This window comes from Coccinella septempunctata, chromosome 1 (assembly GCF_907165205.1).
Source record: "Coccinella septempunctata chromosome 1, icCocSept1.1, whole genome shotgun sequence".
NCBI classification, from domain to species: Eukaryota; Metazoa; Arthropoda; class Insecta; order Coleoptera; family Coccinellidae; genus Coccinella; species Coccinella septempunctata.
Genome location: NC_058189.1, coordinates 47,803,954 through 47,818,461, shown reverse-complemented (window position 1 = coordinate 47,818,461; position 14,508 = coordinate 47,803,954). Strand labels below are relative to the sequence as shown.

General features: G+C 34.5%; 1 protein-coding gene across 3 annotated transcripts; it reads left to right on the top strand.

Annotated features, from left to right (window-relative positions):
* Window positions 1-543: 543 nt before the first annotated feature.
* LOC123322638 (heterogeneous nuclear ribonucleoprotein U-like protein 2) lies at window positions 544-12,580 on the top strand. 3 transcript variants are annotated; one of them, XM_044910594.1, is made up of 14 exons: window positions 544-818; window positions 950-1,116; window positions 1,191-1,259; window positions 1,311-1,560; window positions 1,614-1,738; window positions 1,816-2,526; window positions 5,421-5,693; window positions 6,085-6,207; window positions 6,305-6,433; window positions 9,771-9,939; window positions 10,943-11,107; window positions 11,297-11,467; window positions 11,580-11,911; window positions 12,091-12,580. In XM_044910594.1, the coding sequence occupies exons 1-14, from the start codon at window positions 677-679 to the stop codon at window positions 12,199-12,201; spliced, it is 2,937 nt and encodes a 978-aa protein (XP_044766529.1). In that variant the 5' UTR covers window positions 544-676; the 3' UTR covers window positions 12,202-12,580. The 3 variants fall into 3 exon arrangements, with proteins under 3 accessions (XP_044766529.1, XP_044766530.1, XP_044766531.1); XM_044910595.1 differs by having other exon boundaries at window positions 12,079-12,580; XM_044910596.1 differs by having other exon boundaries at window positions 11,977-12,580.
* Window positions 12,581-14,508: the final 1,928 nt, after the last annotated feature.

Genomic DNA, 14,508 nt, shown 5'->3' with positions numbered 1-14,508 from the left:
CTATACTTGTGAAGAATATTTGAAGAACAGACTCGAACAGATTAACATATTTTTGTTTCTTAATACATGCTCACAATTCACATTACGTATTTTCAATACAGTTCCTGTATTGCTTAAATATTGCTGAAGTTGCCATAAAACTGTTAGCTCTATCCGTCCAGAATGTTCATCTGATTTGGCTCTGCCTCAATTTCCAACAACAAAGGGTGATAGTCCAACAACACCGAATTCTTAGCTGTAGTTCTTGATTGTCCATACAGAAAACTGACATGTTCAATAAATGAATGTTGTACGACCTTTCTCGAAAGTAATACATTTTCACACACCAATAATCGCTTATAAATACAGCATATTCACAAGTCGTAGGAATGCATTCAAATTATTTTCAAATATCATTTGACAACTGTCAATTCCTAAACGGCGCTACCTATAGTGAGAAAAACGAAACTTATCTCTTATTTTCGAATCGGGAAAAACAAAATCTAATCAGTGCATACACCATGTTTTTAGACATCTTAGTTCATGCGCAAGAAGGTTTGAAATTTGAAAGGAAAGCTACGCGACGCCATTTGCAATATTACGCGTGGTTTTTTGGAAGCTGCTCTCGGCGGTTATCGCTTGTGTATTTGGAGACAGTTGAATTTTTTATGTTCGAATAAAAGTTCCAAATTATAAAATGAGCCCCACTATAGATCCAAGTAAGTTAAAAGTGAGTGAGTTGAGAGAAGAACTGCAAGCTCGAGGTTTAGATACAAAAGGAAACAAGCCGGTACTTGTAAAGCGTCTCAAAAAAGCATTGGAAGAAGAGCTCAATAAAGGTAAAACTAGGTTATTTTCTTTTTTTAACATTACGGATAAAATTATCAGGGGCCACGCAGGTCCCGTTGACTGAAAGTTGTGGCTTGTTTACATGTCAGTTGCATTTTCAACCTTTGATAAAATATTTTAGAGTTACCAGATACTTCAATAGCTGATACATCTACTGAAGATTTCGACTCTTCACGTGTTGAAGAATCCAGTAAAAATGAGGTTGAAGTTGAACCTGAAGCTGAGTCAGAGTCAGAATCAAAGCCTGTGGCTGACCAAAAAGATGACGATGTATCATCACAAATGACTGTAAGTAAATTTGAAACTGATATGCTTGGCAAGTGTTCATTGTGGGTATTCATCTATTCTATTTTATAATTCAGGTTGAAGAGCCTAATGACAGCTCTAAAATTGCAGAACCTTCCGATAACAATGAAAACACAGATGATAAAGTGAGTATGGCATATTATTTTCGATGTGAAATTAACATTCATAAATTTTAGGAAGAAGTACCTAATTCTGAATCTAATGAAAATAAAGAAGAAATTCAGGATGATCAAGAAAAACAAGGAGAATGTTCAGAGAGCAATGATGTTGAAATGAAAGAAGTTTCCACAGATGTTGAAGACAATCAGAAGGGTGAGAAAAGGAAACGAACTGATGATTCATCTGAGCAAATTCAAAAGAAAAGACCCTTTAAAGTAACTGAAGATGAACCAGAAATAGATCCTAGTAAAGTTCTTCTTAGTTGGTGTAAGTTGATCACTTTCAGTGTGGTTCTTTGATTAACTGAAATAATATTTCAGATGATTCTGATTTACACTTGTTAGTTGATAAACAATCCTTCCTTTCTGCTAAGCCATTACATGAAGGGTTGTTTGGATATGCTTGGGCAGGTGTTCGAGCCACTCATGGAATTAATTCTGGAAAGGTAAATACCTGGGAAGAACTTTAAAATGTATTTCACTCTTATGCTATAGTTAACTAAATGATTTGATTTTGTCCTAGGTTCGTTATGAAGTAAAACTCACACAAGAAATGTCATGGGAAGATTTTACAAATCAACGAAGAGAGAGACAAGAGAGAGCTAAAGAAAGGAGGGAAAAAGAGAAGCAGAGACTAAAAAGTTCCTCTGATAAAAATGACACAGGAGAAAAAGACTCCAAAATTGAAGAGAAGGATACTGAAGAAAAGCCCAAGGATATAAAAATGGAAGTATCTGAGGAGAAACAAAGCGATGAGAAGCCTGTAGATGTAAAAATGGAAGTATCTGAAGAAAAGACGAATGAGGAGGAAAATCCTACTGATATTAATGACAAAGATCAGACAAATGAAACCGAAGAAAGTAAAGTGAAAACCGAAGAAACTGATATAAAACCTGAAGAATCGACAGAACCTTCTCCAGTTGAAGAAAATCAAGATAAGGAATCTTCTGAATCAAAAGCTGATGAAAGTGAGAAGTCATCTGAAAATAAGGTAGAGGATGAGACACCAAATGAAGAAAAGAAAGAAAATTCTGAAAAGAAATCTGATGACCCCTCTACACCAATTCTTACTCACATATTCAGAACAGGATGGTCTGTTGAAAAGAGTAGTTTACAATTGGGAGAGGATAATTTTTCATATGGGTATGAATCTACTGGTAAATTAGTTGCCAATAAAGAATTCAATGATTTTGGGGGATCTTATAAGCTTGGAGATGTTGTTGGTGCATATTTGGTAAGTAATAGTAGTCATATTTGTTCCAGAGCATAAAAAAGTTTGAAAACATTATTGACTACGTTCGGCCAGTAAACACCGGTACAGAGCGAGTAGAACTAGAGTTTTATCACAGATCAGCTAGGGCTAATGGAGCCTGTACAAATTGGCAATTTTTGAATGAACGAAAGACAAATGTCAACCACAAAAATCATGGGTAAAATTTGAATTTGAATGCAATTTGTTCGAAAATGTATATGAATAGATAATTCTTAGTGTGGATTAAACTGAAATTCTACAGTTTTATGAATAGTTTGTTTATAAGTGGTTTTTTTATGGTTTGTCTCGTTTCATAACCCTACTTCTACACAAACTCCTTTCGCGCCCCACCTTGGGAGCTGAGGCTCATAGAGTTGATTCCGAAAACTCTACTCCGTCTAGAACGAACGACAACTATTGACACTTTTTGTTCTGAAACTGCGTGCCCGAACGACTCGGAACAAAAAGTGCTGATAGAGTCTATTGGCCGAACGCACCTTAAATATGGCATTTGCCCTCATTATGTTACCATGGTTACCATATGTGGTATAATCATAGACTATAATAACATGGACTCCGCCTGTGAGAGAGAGGTCGGTGGGTTGAATAAGATGGAGAGTTTGTGGGCAAGCTGTCAAAAGGTTATAGAACACAAGTTTATGCGAAAATTTTCTTTAATAAATTTTCAACAAGCTTCCGAGAAGACACATAGGAATTCCATAGCATTCCTTCGAAATGAATTATGTCCAAAAATATGTGAGTTTTATTCAGGAATGTAATGAGAATAATAATCAACGTATCAACACCTTGTGGGCAAAGTCTGCGAAAATTGTAAAAATTTTCCATAATAAATATTCAACAAGCTTCCGAGAAGGCAAACAGGAATTCCTTAACATTCCTTCAAAATGGAAAATATAAAAATTATGTGAGTTTCATTCAAGAATAAATATAATGTGAATAATAATCAACGTATGAACACCTTGTGGGCAACGTCTGCGTCACATAGTTGTTTATATCCATCATATGATTTTGACATTGCCCACATGGAATCAGTTCATCTCTTTCTTATTCGATTAGAATGCATAAGCTCTTCTCTCTTTAATGCACCCAACCTCGCGATCTACTGAAAAGTTACGTGACAGTGAGGTTATGTATTATAAGTCTATGGGTATAATACAACTAAGATATCTAAAACTCTGGTGTATTCACTGATTCAAGTTTGTTTTTAATTTCGTGGGGATATGGGATCAGTTTCGTTTTTCTCACTGTAGGTAGCGCTGTTTAGAATTTGACAGAGCATTTTCTATTGATGTATTAGTTTCGAGAAAGGGGTGTAGAACATTCATTTATTCAACATGTCGTTCAGTAAGTTCAGTTTTCTGTATGGAGAATCAAAAACTACAACTAAGAATTCGGTGTTGTTGGAATTTGAGGCAGAACCAAATCAGATGAACGAACATTCGGGACGGATATAGCTAAGTTTTATGGCAACTTCAGCAATATTTCAAAAAAACTGTATTGAATATACGTAATGTGAATTGTGGGCATGTATTGAGAAACAGAAATACATAAATCTATTCTAGTCTGTTCTTCAAATATTCTTCCTCAGTAGATATAGTGAAAATTTGACCAATCAACTGTGTTTTATTAAAATCATATTGAATTACCCCCCTCACGAATTCAAGTTGTCAAACGGAAATCATCTAGAAGAAGAACAGTAAATCCTCCTTCGAACCCTTATTCGATAGTGTTGAAATTTTTGCAACGAAAATTAAACTGTAAGAGACAAATATTCCTTAACAGCTGACAAAATGGGCCAGTTCATATTTTGAATTCGTTGATCGATGTTCGATATCAACGCAAAACAAAATAAAACGAGAGAGTATCATTGGATAGAACGAAGCAAATGACATGGTGGCGCCGCCACGAAACTGATCCCATATCCCCGATTTTCTGAAATGTTGATGCATGCAAAAAGTGACAAGTGCACACACCAGTGTTTTAGACATCTTAACTACAACTACCAAATGATAAAAAAGCGATTCATATTAGTTTAATCTTCCATCCCTGTCATCCACGAAACAAATCTTATACCCAAATGACAAAGAGCACCCTAACTACTTAGATGTATACAGGGTGAGTATTTGAATTGTACATGTTTTTTAATAGAAGATTCCTGAGATCAAAAGAAACAATTTTACCTTCTACCATTTTTTCATGGTTCGGTTGAACATATATATGTTAAAACCCATAAACAAATGCAATTTTCAGTTATGTCACGATTATTTCATCCAGTGAAATGATTTTCGGAGTGTAGTTTTTCATTGATGTGACGAATATTCTCCAAACACAAAATTCCATCCACATCTTCCAGTTTCTTCAATATGACCTTTACATACCATAAAAGGAATGGAAATTCAAAAAATCATGCTATGGGTTGAATACTATCGCCTTTAACCGTCAAAATGGGATCAAATGATTTATTTAATGCTTGGAAATACTTGTGTCAGATTTACAGGGGTGGTATAGCTCATCATGAAAACTCAAAATGGCCATATCTTTTTATCTAGGTGAAAAGTGCCAAATGCCAATGAAATCAAAAAGTTTCTTTTGACCCCAAGAATCTACGGTTAAAATATATATGTATGAGTCAAAGATTCACCCTGCATACATACATTTTCTTTGAACTCAATTGGTTTTTAAATGCTTGTTGATGATTCAATGACAATATCTGCCTAGAAACCAGTTTCAACTGGCAAGTACACAATAAAATTTTAGATGAAAAATGTATGATTATTGAGTTTTGATTTGAATGCATTCTTGTTGAAAGTGAATTAACACAGTTACAGGTAGAATATGCTTTCTTTGTTTTTCAGAATATTTCAAATGAAAATGTAGAAATGAGATTCACTGTAAATGGAGAACTACAACCAGAAGTGAAATCAATACCCCGCTCTGAATTCCCACAAGAAAATTTAGTCCTCTTTCCCCATGTTCTGTCACGAAATTTCAGTTTTGAGTTGAACTTGGGTTCTAAAGAGGAACCTTGGTTCCCTTGTCCAGAGGGTTTAGAAGATTATGCGTTCCTTCAGGCTGTAGAGGATAAGATCCAAGGTCCAGTAAGACCTGAGAAAAAGGAAGAATGTGAGGTGAGTTAATATTACTGTTTATCAGTATGCCCTAATTAGTCAATGGAAATTTTTCACACTTCTAGTTTGATTAGAATTTGGCCCGAATTTTTCATCAAGTAATGAGGGCTACAGTTTTTTTGCTCACCAGTTGGCGACTTTGTAGAGTGAGGTCCTGAACATAGACAAACTAATGCAAGATTTTCATAAAAAAATCTGCTGATTCAAGTAATTTTCAAAATTAAATGGTACAAGAGACAATTTTCGACAATTCTATTTTTAATTCCAACTTCCAGTTTTCCGAAAAATTGGAAAATTATCTTGTTCTATATACAGGGTGATTCAAAACTCGGGGTGAAAAATTAAGAGACAGCCTTAGCATGGTGATTGTAAGCTTATTTTAATTTTTCAGGTTATAATGATGTGCGGTTTACCAGGATCTGGAAAAACACATTGGGTCAATGAGTATTTAAGAAGTAACAATGATAAGCTAACAAACGTTATTGGTGCAACGCATTTATTGGAGCGAATGACTGTAAGCAATTTTGTTCTGCATTATAGAGTATCTGGAGTCATATATTTTACATAATAAAATTTGGTACGTTAACTTAAAATTTCGAATCTTCAACTAGGTTCACGGACAGCCTTTGAAATCCACATATAATGGGCAGTGGAACATGCTTATGGAAAAATTGCAGAGATGCTTGAACAGACTTGGTGATATCGCTGCTCAGAGGAGAAGAAATTACATACTTGACCAGGTGAGTCACATATAGTGCATAGAGTTAGTGAAAAATTGTAGGATCAACTTTTTGTAACTTAACCATGTGCACTTTGTAAATTGTTAATTTTTGAGTAACAAATTTGCAATGGGATGTTATTGGAAAGTTGAACTTACATATTTGAAGTTCTGAGGTTGTTAGGTTCTTTTGAAGTCTTTGGTTAGAGTATCTGCCAATCAGGCCCAACAGAAAAAGTAAGTAAGACCATACAAAGCTGCGAAACTTCTCAACTAGACAAACAGGTAAATTGAAAATCTTCTCATGCTCTTTAGAGATTCGTGATTAAACAGAATTGCAAAAGGTTGGTACCTTTGAAATTTTCACATAGCTGATAATTTAGTTATTTCTTCCAGGGTGTAAATGAAATATACAGAAATAGCTACTATATTATTTAGAAGCAAAACATATCAACAAAATTTTTTGATTTTGTATTAAAAAAAATAATTTGTAGTTTTAAAATGCTATAAGTTCAAGGATATATATACAGGGTGAGTCTTTGACTTGTACAAATATTTTAACAGTAGGTTCTTGAGCTCAATAGAAACACTTTTTTTCTATACCATTTTTTCCGATTGGGACCTGATAAAAAGGTAAAGCTATTTTGAGTTTTCATAATGAGCTGTGCCAACCCTTGAAAAACAAAATTTTTTCAGAATAACTAGCTATATAATTCTGTGACACTACACATCTGTATATCTTTTAAACAGAGTTATTCAGTAGTACCCCATTTTTCAAATTTCACAGATGCTTTTTAATTTTTGGTCAAAGAAAATATGAAGAATACTTTTATTTTAGAAAGCGTACAAATATTCATTACATAGCGTCCAAATTAGTTTTAAGAGTTAGGTTCTTTGATTTTTTGGTATTTTTATGGTAAGTAATGGTCATTATGAAAAAACTGGAAGATGTGGGTGATATCTTGTGTTCGAAAAAGATTTATCGAATAAATTAAAACGATATTCCGAAATTCATTACATTCCATAAAATCATTTGTGGGATTTTTTATGGTTTTTCAACAGCCTGTATATTTTAAACCGGCCCGATTCGAAAAAAATGGTGAAGGAAAAAAGTGTTTCGTTTGACCACGAGAATCTGCTGTTGAAGGAGTGTCCTTTAGATAGAAGTTTACAGAGAAATATACATGGCGTTTGTCGGAAATGCTTTGTTTCCAATATTCCAACTAAATACCGAATTCCGCTATATTTTCGGAACAGTTTGATATATTTGGGAAGAATGGATACCTCATTAAGGTGATTATTTCACGTTGAATATCTGGTCTTCATCAACTACAGTGGCATGCGCACTGATTTTCATATTTTTGAAGAAAAAAATAATACGCCAGTACCTTTTACCAAATTTCTTATTCAATTTAGAACAAGAAGAGTCTGCTTTTTTCTCTAGGATGTACCACTTTTCAGTGAAAAATTCAAAACTGTTATTCAGAAAATACTTGAACTATGAATTTTACTACATCAAAAAGCTTTTCAAATTACAAGAATTTTTTAAATTGCTGCCTCCAGTTAAGATACATAGCCCAGTTTCTAACTCATGAATTGCTGGATATCGATGAATTTGTTATTTATTTGAAAAAACTTTGTAATGCCCTGTATTTTCGAAAGTAAGCAATTCCGGATAAAGGCCTATAGGAACTTTCCGACTCCGAATAACTTACGAGATTAATATCCTGAATTTGTGTTCATGAAACACGCTGTATATTGGATCTGTTTGAAATTTTGTAAAAAAGACAAATCTTCCTTTCCAAATATTTGTGAAGATTTATGAGTTTCGGTTATGCCGGAAATGGATATATGAACTCACTTATCTCAAATGGAACACCCTGTTAATTAATACATTTTTAAATGTATTTTAAGATTAGCCACAGTTTTTTTGAAAAACTTTACAGATTGGAAAGCTGTTCTCAGGAGTGATTTAATAACCTCAGATCTGTATCATAGATTGCTTACTGAAAAGATTTTTAATGTTATTTCATATGTAACATGATGTTCTGATCTACAGGAGGTTTAAATGCTATTGTCAAATGCCTACAAGCATTCATCATTCATTTTGTTCAAAAAACAGAGAATAAATCGAAAACTTCTCAACTAAGCCATTGGGAATGCTACATGAAATGAATGTAGAATTTGAAAATACATCCTATTCGAAATGTTGATATTCTTTTCCAATATAACAGTTATATTGTTGCAAATAATTTTATAAAGGGGTTCATCTGCCTAAAGTCTTTGTACAAATTATAAAACCGATGCAATATATATTTCTCTGTAAACTTTTAATGGGAACTACCGGTGGACACCCTTTATTGCTTCTATCAGCAGTTAAATTACCAAATAAATGCGAAGATTTCAAAATTTTTCCTTAGATTGATTAAACAGAATATGTTTATATGCTCGTATATCCAAGTTACACCCTGTGATTTCCGAAATATATTTCGATCAAATTGAACAATCCCAATAAATATAGTATTCATAAAGTTAAGAGTTCGTTTACGGCATTTATTTTTATGCCTTGACTTTAAAACAATGTAGATTTTAGAAAGTGGAGTTAGGCCCTTATAACAGGTATGTGTTAGTTTTTAAGAAAGTAAAATCAGGTCATTTATTGAATCTTAGAGGAGATATGCCACTATTGAAAAATTCAACAAGTCTGATGATTTTTTGAAGTGAGTTGAAAAATAAGCTTCAGCTATAACAAATCAAGATTTTTCATGAAATTATTTTCTTAAACGAATCGTTACCAAATTATTTCAAGCAACAATATATACTTAAACCTCAGTTCCATGTTTCACATGAGAAAATTATATCTGATGAAATAGAAGGTGTAAAAATAAATGTTACTTAGACATTAAACAGAACATAATTTCTGGAGCTTTTTTCACATATGCAGTTTAACAATTTTCTTCATTTCTATGAAGATTGTCTTGACACATGACATCTCTTACTAGTTTATATTGAAGAATAAACGATAATTTAATTCATACACCTTGAAGCATTATTGGTATCCTTCATGTTGGTTAAATATTAATAAAATCAAATAGTCCTCAATAAAATTCCAAATTTTCAGGAGTTTTCATTTTGTTTTTGAAGTAGATGTACAGCTTGCCTAGAACATTATATTCTTCGAAATTGATACCCTTTTATATCAAATAAAGATACAGATCACAAAGAAGAAACTTCTTTCACGCTGACGATGCTTATTTTTTTTACTACTGAGAAAAATGTGATGACTTGCCTAATGTTTTCGGATTTGAATCCGATTTGATGATTTGAGAACGATAATATAATACTGAGCGTTGTGGCAGACAAACGTGTTTCCATCGGCCCAACACCGCAAATTGCGGGCTTTTGAGGGCTTCAAGAGACGTGCTGTGGTTGTTGTAGTTGGTGATGAAGAGTTCGCTAAACGCCAATCTTTGAAGGAGGCAGCAGTCGGTAAAGATGTCCACGAATACACCATTATGGAAATGAAAGGTATATACTAGATGAAAAACATGCACACAAATTTTTATTTCTCTTTGAAACCTTCAATTAATCAAAATCTCCCTAATTCATATTGCCCTTATAAGCTTGGTTCTGAAGGTGTTTGAATTGAGAAGATGGAGGAGCAGAATTACTAGCTCATATTATTTCTTCCAGCTTCTAATTCAACTGCTTTCAAGAAATAATCAATAGTTGAAATCATCCTATATTTTCCTTTTTCGAATATCCTGTCTTGTCCATATGACCAACATACAAAAACTTTAAAATCAAGGAGTAATGAAGATCAAACCAAAAAACAACTTTCTATCAATTTGACGATTATATTATTTTACTTATTCGCGCTTCAAATAGAGTATTTCACGTAAAGTGTCCACAAGAAGTGTAACAGAACCTAACAAAATTTTTTTTGAAAATTTGTACATCATAATGAATGGCCGGTATGGGCTCAACTAAAATATGCTCGACTCGCTGTTACTGCCCGTTATATCGGAAGTTGAGCCAAACTTATTACATTTTTGAATACTCCACAATATTTTAAATATAATTCATTTGAACTTTCCCATACTCAAATCTCGAAATTATGAAAAAATTTATTCATTTGTCTTAAATTTGACGAAAAGATATTGAATGAATTGTTATATAACTTCTTGAAAATTTTTAGATTTAGGTATGGGATGGGAAAGATTTTTAGATAGAAATTTTTGCATCCTATCTAATGATCTATTAAAATACTGGGTGTTGTGTTTGAATAAATGAACTTAGAGTCAATTCTGAACTTCCCCAAGCCACATTCTGATGGATAGTACAATTTTCAACTCTGCAACTTTCATGAGCAGGAAGTTATAACAATTTCTATCTAGCACATTCCATACCCTATATTCAAACCTGAAGATTTTCGAGAAATCCCCAACAACAATAAAATTTTTAAATGAATTCAGAGGATCTTCATTTCTCTTGATGTTTTTGCTTGGAAACTCATTTGAACTATTTTTAGCAAATATGGCCTTGCCAACCAAGGGAGAATTGTTTGACGAAGTCCTATATTCAGATTTGAATGAGGAAGAGGCCAAAGCTAAAGTATCTCAATACAATACCGAAGGGAAAACTGCAATTAATCAAAAAAAGAGGTTTAGAGATGACAAAGGTCGATTTTTCAATCGTAAGTTTTTTTTGTGATTGATTTGTGAACTTTTATTTTGCACCTGAGAGCACTATTAAATAATTCTCTAACCAAGTGACTCTCAAAGGTCAAATTGTGTGCTACTTTCTTCACTTCATGATGGATATAGCTGAAATAACAACAAATTTAAATGTCTTTCTTGAATACTTTATTCAAATCCTACCTCAGGTGCCCCCTATAATCGTGGAGGTAACTTTAGAGATAGAGGACCCCCAAGGTACGACAGAGGACCAAGGGGTTGGGGTCAGTTACCTCCTCCAGGACGTAATCCAAGAGACAGAAGGCCCCCACCTCCACCTGTGGCAGGAGGACGTGATTGGATGAGAAATAACAGAGGTCGTGAGTAACTTTGTGTTTATTAAGAAAATAATTTCTTCTTCAGTTCAAATTTCCCCCCACTCATTTTGATTTTCAACATGTTCCACATTTGTAACTTAGCAATTCATTTCAGCCCCAAGACCCGTACATGACAGAAATGTTAGGGACAGCAGACCGATGAATTTCAACAGAAATCGTAACCAAGGCGGTGGTGGAAGGCCAAATAACTGGCAGTCTGGAGGTAGCAGCTATGGCCAGGGTGGATGGGGCGGCCAGCAGGGTAATTGGAGTTCTGCTAACCAAGGCTGGGGATCTGGTTATCAGCAGCAGGGAAATTGGAACGCTAATAGTCAGAACCAATGGAAATATGGCGGTGGTAGCAATCAAGGCTACAACCAACAAGGTTATGGACAAAATTGGAATAATTATTATGGCCAACAATACCCTCAGAATTGGTCGGGTCAAGTAAGTACTCTCAATAAACCTCAATTCTTGAGTAATAAATTAAAACTTCATTTTGATAATTGCAGTAACTGAAGACATTGAAAGGATAGTTGAGGTTTTAATTTTACTCAGGAATCAACTATACTCTCACAGAATTTTTACACATCTTTACATTTATATCAATTAAGTACTCTTGATAGGGGCAAGAATCAGTTGGGAGCTCCAATCAGTATGCACAGTGGGCTCAATATGCTCAACAGTATGCCCAAGGACAAAATGCAAAGTACACCAATTCTACAGCTAAGAAATGAAACCCCACCCGGAGGAATAGATAAAAGCCTTTAATTTATTCATCTTTCATCTTCTAGGAGTCAGAAGATTTCCTTTAATTTTATAATTGATCGTTTCATACTTTCTAAATTGTTTGATCTCTAATCCTTAAGATGTGTATTTTTTTGTAATATTGTAAAAATTGGTAATAGGTTTATTGATTCTCACGGGGTTTGTAATTTTAATATTGTATATAAAATTCAAAGTACAAGTCATTTTAGCTTGGTTTGTTTGATGTTAGAGTGTACAAGTATTATATTTTATATTTGATTTATTTCATTATGAATTTCACTTAAGTGTAATATAAAATATCAGATGATGATTGTATTTACTTTAGTATAAAGTATAGACTTTTCCAGATTGCTTTCTTTATTTCACAATTCCTATTCCATAAATTCTCCAAATGAAAAGATACACTCACCAGAGCAACCTGAAGTTTTGCTGAAGTTCCTTGTCCAAGAACTTCCGTAATTTTTCATCGTTTCCAATTGTTTCTACGCCAAATTGAAGATAAATGTAGTGTAGACTACAGTTAATTGAAAAGACCACGCTTTTCACCATCTCACAGTTTTTATTTCACCTTGGTATCTTGATTTCTTTTGAAGATACATGTATTCAAATAAAAGCCTGGAATTGTTCAAGTGGAAAAAATTTAATTTGTAATGTTTTAATTTTTAACAGTATTTTGAAACAAAATGAAACACATAATTGGTATTTTCAATATTTCGTATGCGCCCACCTCTAGTAGAAATAAATGCACGCAATCGCCAAGACATCGAATTAATAAGACGAATATAATGCGATCTCGAGGAACTTCGTCATACATTGCAACGCATCTCGTCAAGTGTTTTTAGTAGTATACGACGACGATGAATGTTTCTTTGAATTTCATCTAAGAGATGTTCAATAGGATCCGGATCCGGGCTACATGCAGGCCATTCTAATCGTTGGATATCAACTTCGTCTAAATATTGGTTAATAATATTTGCTACATGCGATCTTGCATTAAAATGAAGTCATCTTCAACAAATGGAGCATATTTTTAATTTAATTTTTTATTATTATTAGAAATCATTTCCCTGAAACCAAGATGAAAAGACGAAAGTATATCCCCTTTAATGTTTCAAATGGATTAGAGAATATCAAGAAAATAGCCTATGTGGTCAGTTTTATACGAGTACAATTCAAAATTTTTTTAGATTGTAAAACATGTCCGACCATTTTTAATACATTCATATTATAAACATAGGCTAGCAACCCATAGGCTCCACCACCTTACCGCAAATGAGCCTGACAATCTCATTTTCGTGCCCAATCGGCTCGGCATGAGAACTGATTAGATAATCACAAGAACCAGCATGGACGGAACCTTCAGTTGTCTGATTCCAAGCAGAGACTAATGGCTCTGTCACAAGGAATTCTATCTACAATAAGGACCTTGTTGTTTTACTAATGGCTCCAGAACCAAATAGGGTTTTGGAACCGAAGTCTACAGTCGTAGACCGCTAAAAAAACACACTGCTATAGTCTGGGCAGGTCGACGATAGCATTTCAGGAGGAAATCTTAGCCATTGATTTATGCGCCAACCATTTGCTTGGCAGGGGTTGGACGGGTAGATCAATAAAAATCCTAACGGATAGTCAAGCTGCCATTAAATCTCTCGCAGCTGACAAATGCAATTCGGCATAGGTATTCGAATGCAGATCTAAGCTCTCCAAATTATGAAGCCTCAACATACTGCAACTTATCTGATGGGTACCTGGACACTCAGGCATCAGAGGCAACGAATTATCGGATGCTCTAGCCAGAGAAGGTATACCAATTCCTTAATCAGGGAACGGAACAATAGCTGGATAAGACAGAGGGTCCTGGAATACTAACGCAACCGTCCTGGACTCTGCGTCACTCGCGCAGGACCATCTCAGCACCTCCCAGCCCATGCACCAGTCGTTGGCTAAGATTTTTTAGAACTAATCTGAGATCTATATTGGCGGCCTTCACGCGGGCATGGTAGACACAGAGCACACCTAAACAAACTCAACATCGTCGATGACCCGCTCTGCAGACTCTTCTTAGAGGAGGACGATTCAGCACATCCTCTGTGACTGCCCGGCCGCACACATCAGGGTCAGACTTGGAGTCTTTGGTTCTCCTAAGCTGAACCTAGAGGAACTCAAGAATCACTGCCGCCCCGACATCTCCTTTTTGAGTATGATGGGACTAGAGTTAGAGGTCTAGCTCTATGAGCATGCTTATGTGCTCATTGTACGACGGCTTTGGTCACGAT

Coding starts and splice junctions, on each gene's coding strand:
- LOC123322638 (XM_044910594.1), top strand. CDS start 677: ATGAGCCCCACTATAGATCCAAGTAAGTTAAAAGTGAGTGAGTTGAGA. Junction 819..949: donor GGAAGAAGAGCTCAATAAAG/GTAAAACTAGGT, acceptor AAAATATTTTAG/AGTTACCAGATACTTCAATA. Junction 6,208..6,304: donor ATTTATTGGAGCGAATGACT/GTAAGCAATTTT, acceptor ATCTTCAACTAG/GTTCACGGACAGCCTTTGAA.